Consider the following 5,944-nt stretch of genomic DNA (forward strand, 5'->3'; position numbering starts at 1 on the left):
TGTCTCCCTGTCTCTCTGTCTCTCTGTCTCTCTGTCTCTCTGTCTCTCTGGATCTCTGTCTCTCTGTCTCTCTGTCTCTCTGTCTCTCTGTCTCTCTTCCTCCCCTTTGTTTCTCCCCCTAATTCTCATCATTATCCTACTCATCCTAAACAACATCCTACTCCCCCCCCTCCCCTCTCCCACCTCTCCCCCTTCTACCCTCCTCCCCCCTCCCCTACTCCCCCCTCTCCCCCTCCTCCCCTCTCCCACCTCTCCCCTCCTCCCCTCTCCCACCTCTCCCCCCTCCCCTTCTCCCCTCCTCCCCTCTCCCACCTCTCCCCCCTCCCCTCCTCCCCCTCCTCCCCTCTCCCAACTCTCCCCCCTCCCCTCTCCCACCTCCCCTCCTCCCCTCTCCCACCTCTCCCACCTCTCCCCCCTCCACTACTCCCCCACCTCTCCCCCCCCCCTCCCCCCTCCCCCCTCCCCTCCTCCAGAGTGTTCCCACCCCGGGGCCTGGGCTCAGGCGGAGGACAGGCTGTTGAACACTCTCTTCAGCCGCTACAACAAGCTAGCGCGGCCCGTCGCTAACACCACTGACGTGGTCAGTGTACGCTTCGGCCTGTCCATCGCTCAGCTCATCGACGTGGTGAGGGACAATGAACCATTGATTTCATTCCTGTGATATTTACATTTACACTTTTGGCATTTAACAGACACCTTTATCCAAAGCAACTTACAACAAATATATTTGTCTAAGTAAGTGAAACGTCCGTCTATCAGTCATCACAAGAAAAAGTAATCTATGCTAGGGCCAGATATTACAGTATGACAGTTGAAACATGTGACCTTTCTTTTCAAGGGGTACCATGAATTTGCACATTATCAGTCATTTAAGACCGTGATCATACAGTACATATCCCCTTCCAACAGCCAACTGTTCTTTTTCTCCAAGGACGAGAAAAATCAAATGATGACCACAAACGTCTGGGTGAAACAAGTGAGTATCTCTCCATTTAATCATACGGATACTGTCGACAATAGGGTTAGGGTTAGGGTTAGGGTTAGCAGTTTTTGGGCAGCGATTTGGTGTCGAGGTGTCTGTTTGTTGCCATACTGTTACTGTTGTTTCTGCTCTTTCAGGAGTGGTACGACTACAAACTGAGATGGAACCCTAGAGAATATGAAAACATCACGTCCATGAGGATCCCCTCACAGCTCATCTGGAGACCAGACATCGTTCTGTACAACAAGTATGTTTAGGTTTTCACCCCAAAGTGTCATTATTGATACACTATAGCCCCCGACTTCCAGGCTACCCACCACCCTCAAATACATGATTTCAGATTCAGATTCAGATTCATTTATTTATTCAAGGGACAGTGCATATTAATAAAACAAAAATAAATTGTAAATACGCCAGAGTTAGCCCGAAAGCTAGTTTTCATCCGCAGTCCCTATGCCATGATGTTGTATACGGCACAAAAAGTACATTTAAAAGATAAAATATAGGTAGACCTAGGCACAAAAAAGTAGACAGGACAAGCATTTATCTTAAGGGCATAACATAGGGGGTTAAAAGAGCATACATTAATCATAGGCGGTTAAAATAGTATAGTATATGTGTTACAGTACATGTGGGAATACGGTACATGTGGGAAAACTAGGGTTAGGGTTAGGTGCTAGGGTGCTACGGTAACTAGGGTTAGGGTTAAGGTTAGGGTTAGGGTTAGACATGCCAGCGTGTACCAAGTCACCCTAGCACCTAACTCTAACCCTAGTTTTCCCACGTGTACCGTATTCCCACATGTACCGTAACATATACATATCAGGGAAGGCTGGTGGAGGTAGCTGATGCCTCAACCAGCCTCCCCTAATAGACATAAACTCCATCCAAATACCCTAAATACAGAATGTTGTACATATACATTCCATCCACATACTAACCATGGAGTTAAGATACTCTACCTCTCCATCTTGTGAGCTTAGAATTACGGTTCTATCTCCGTTTAGGGTAGTTCAGAGATATTGAGCGTCAAAGTTTTCACATTCCATTATGTTCTGTGAGATGGAACCTTTGTATTTTATTAATTACTAACTCAAAAATGTCAACATTTTAAAAATGGAATGGAATGGAATGGAATGGAATGGACTTTATTTGTCATTGCTACAGTACAGGTACCAAACAACGAAATTTAGGAGGGGTGGCTCCACTGGTGTTAGGAAAGGAAAACAAAAAAAAACATTTTAGAAGAAGCATAAAATCACAAGAAGGTAAGGAGCTGGTTTACATAAATAAAGGCTATGTACACAATCCACTGTACTATACTGCACAGATAGTCAACTAGGGTTGTCATATTGCACAAAAGTATTTTTTCACGTTATTTTAAAGTGTCACAGTTTGCAGGCACCACACAGGCATTAATAAACACCTAATGGATCAGATTATGTAAAAAAAACAAAATTTTGACAAAATTGAGATAGAACCTTATAATTCTAACGTCACGATGTGTGATTCGTTTGGCTCCCCCCTCTCTCTCCTCCCCAGTGCCGACGGTGACTTCACCGTCACCCACCTGACCAAGGCCCACCTCTTCCACGACGGCTGGATCAAGTGGGTCCCCCCGGCCATCTACAAGTCCTCCTGCAGCATCGACGTCATCTTCTTCCCCTTCGACCAGCAGAACTGCACCATGAAGTTCGGCTCGTGGACCTACGACAGGGCCAAGATCGACCTGGTCAGCATGGCCAGCAACGTGGACCAGGTGAGTGGCCAGCACAATGTGTACCAGGTGAGTGGCCAGCCAACATGGAGCAGGTGAGAATTCTGCTCTTTTCCTCTGTCATTCCATTCCAGGCTGTGACGTTGAGGACACATTGTCTGTTATGGGTAAATATGAACGGAATGCCTTTATAATTTCTCATCTCTCTCTCTCTCTTGCTTTCTTTCTCTTTTGTTCTCTCTCTCTCTTTCCCTCCCTCCCTTCCTCTCTCTCCCTCTCTCTCTCCCTCTCTCCCTGCCCTCTCTCCGGACCGCAGATGAACTACTGGGAGAGTGGAGAGTGGGTGCTCGTCAGCGCCGTGGCCAACTACAACATCAAGAAGTACGAATGTTGCCACGAGGTCTACTCCGACATCACCTACTCCTTCCTCATCCGGAGGCTCCCTCTCTTCTACACCATCAACCTCATCGTCCCCTGCCTCCTCATCTCCTGCCTGACCGTCCTGGTCTTCTACCTGCCCTCCGACTGCGGGGAGAAGATCACCCTGTGCATCTCCGTCCTCCTCTCCCTGACCGTCTTCCTCCTCCTCATCACCGAGATCATCCCCTCCACCTCGCTGGTCATCCCCCTGATCGGCGAGTACCTCCTCTTCACCATGATCTTCGTGAAGACCCTCTCCATCATCATCACCATCTTCGTGCTCAACGTGCACCACCGATCGCCGCGCACGCACACCATGCCGTGCTGGGTGCGCGCCGTCTTCCTGGATGTGGTGCCCGGCGTCCTGTGCATAAGGCGTCCTCCGGCCGTGGTCAAAGACGTCAACGGCGGGAAGCTCGTGGAGATGATGCGCACCAGGGTCGGCCGCGGCAGCGGGGGTGGGGGGCGGGACGGTGTCCGGGGCGGTGTGTGTTCTGGTCCCGGGGACGAGCCCTGCTTCTCCCCCTCCACCTCCTCCTCCGCCACCTCCCCTCAGGGTGCCCCCCAGGACAGCTTGGCCCGTTCGTCCTCTCTCTCCCTGGGTCGGTGCACGGAGACGGAGGCCCCCCTGGTGGGGCTACCGCAGCAGCAGCAGCAGAAGCCTCCGGGTCTGGGCGGGTCACTCTCCTCCAGCCACAGCCAGTACACCATCCTCTCGGAGGAACCCCCACCACCACCCCACTCCTCCTCCTCCTCCTCCTTCTCTTCCACCCGGCCAGGCTGCTCCACACCGCCTCCTCCTCCTCCTCCTCCCCTCCACCCCTACCCCCATCGGCCCAGGGAAAAGCACCACCACCCCCACCACCACCACCACCACTGCCAGGGCAGGCCTAAGCTCCGTTCCCTCAGTGTGCAGTATGGCCTGGGAGAGAGAGAGAGGCCCCAGAGCTCTGTCCGCGGTCGCTCTCGCAGCATCCAGTACTGCAGCCTGCACGAGGAGGCCTCCAAGGTATGGATGCTGGTTCAGGACCCCAGTTTAGAGGTGTGCGTGTGTGTGTGTGTGTGTGTGTGTGTGTGTGTTTGTGTGTGTGTGTGTGTGCGTGTTGTGTTGGAGGGTCAGCAAAGGCAGAAGACAAATATCCGCTTGTCCCCTGAAAAATCGAAAATGCTCATTCTATTCTATTCAATTCTATTTTCATTGTATTTCATCGCAGAGCTTGAATGGTAAAAGCCTCGGTAAGCTACAGCCTCTCTCCCAGAACCAGCCCCACCCCCTGGGGGAGGAGAGGAGGCAGAGCTGTCCTGTCCTGTGTCGGCGTCACACAGGAGGCGGCGGGGGTCCAGGCCGGGCAGACGTCACCCAGGCTGGAGGCTCCAGCAGCTCCAGGGATGCCCAGGGTCTCCTCTCCCTGTCCCCCTCCCTGTGGAAGGCTGTGGAGGGGGTGCAGTACATCGCTGACCACCTCCGAGCTGAGGACATGGACTTCTCTGTAGGTGGATGAGTGACTGAATAAGAATACAGTATGGTGTATGTGTTACGGACCGGTACATGTGGGAATATGGTACATGTGGGAAAACTAGGGTTAGGGTTGGGTGCTAGGGTGACTTGGTACATGCTGGCAAGTCTAATCCTAACCCTACCCCTACCCCTAACCCTAACCGTAGCACCCTAGCACCTAACCCTAACCCTAGTTTTCCCACATGTACCGTATTCCCACATGTACCGTAACATATGTTTTGTGTTGCACGCTACATGCTTTGGAAGAGAAATCAATTCTTTCACAACCTTATGGGTTCTGTGCTGTTCTACGTAAAAAAACAAGTTCTAGTGCGAAAGTGGGAGCTGGTGTTAGGAGCGGGCGTGTCTGTAATATTAGTGCTAATTTTAAGGCCAGAATTGTTCAGTGCACCTGACCGCTATTCAGCCCACCTGAGTGCATGCGAGACAGCGCCCCCTAGCCTAGCACTGGTAATTTCACCTGTTACTGCCGACGCAAACTAAACAATACACCTGCGTTTGGACCAGCTTCTGTTATATGCCGGCTGAAAATATAGCCCAATAATTTGTACTGTCTCTATGAAATGTGTATTTAATGATTGACCATCTATGTCACACACACACACACACACACACACACCATAAATGATGCCAGTGAGTTCATGATGTGGCTACCTTTTTCAAGGTCACATGACCACTACACAACAACACACTACAACAGAGTTAAAACCGGTTCACATAATAAGGAAACATTATGATCATAATAACAGAACTAATAATCAACATTGTCTTGCTAATTCTCTGACTGGACTGAGACACGGATGTATTGTTGTGTCCATTGCCTTCCAGGTCAAGCAGGAGTGGAAGTATGTCGCCATGGTGATCGACCGCATCTTCCTCTGTGTGTTCATCTTGGTGTGCATCCTGGGGACCGTCGGCCTCTTCCTGCCTCCTTGGCTGGCTGGAATGATCTAGAAGCTCCATTCCTTTACTCAGGACTCAAGTTGTAAAAGACAATCAGGGGGGATGGTGGATTTTATCATATGGGGACAATTTTAGCATCCCCACAGCGTCAGTGACTTGGTAAAAATGTCATTGCATGTGTGCGTGCCCCCTCCCTCGCCCACAGTATTTTACTCAATATGCGCAAAACTAAATGTTGAAATAGCAGTAATGCCACGTTCATTGATAAAATGACATAAGGGATAGAAAGGGGGGATGGCAGTTTTAGAAGGGGGATGATTTTGACTGTTTTTATTTCAGGGGGGGGGATGCCATCCCCCCTCATCCCCCCTCAACTCGAGTGCTGCCTTTACGTATCTCTTTG

At 50.6% G+C, this 5,944-nt stretch overlaps 1 protein-coding gene across 1 annotated transcript; it reads left to right on the forward strand.

Annotated features, from left to right (window-relative positions):
* Positions 1-502: 502 nt before the first annotated feature.
* On the forward strand, positions 503-5,592 carry LOC308175320 (neuronal acetylcholine receptor subunit alpha-4-like; the record flags this gene model as incomplete). The annotated part of the gene is made up of 7 exons (XM_080551004.1): positions 503-625; positions 932-976; positions 1,120-1,229; positions 2,525-2,741; positions 3,016-3,604; positions 4,446-4,609; positions 5,467-5,592. The coding sequence occupies exons 2-7, from the start codon at positions 947-949 to the stop codon at positions 5,590-5,592; spliced, it is 1,236 nt and encodes a 411-aa protein (XP_080407130.1). The 5' UTR covers positions 503-625; positions 932-946.
* Positions 5,593-5,944: the final 352 nt, after the last annotated feature.

The sequence above is a fragment of the Nansenia antarctica genome (genome assembly GCF_963989245.1).
Source record: "Nansenia antarctica genome assembly, contig: SCAFFOLD_160, whole genome shotgun sequence".
NCBI classification, from domain to species: Eukaryota; Metazoa; Chordata; class Actinopteri; order Argentiniformes; family Microstomatidae; genus Nansenia; species Nansenia antarctica.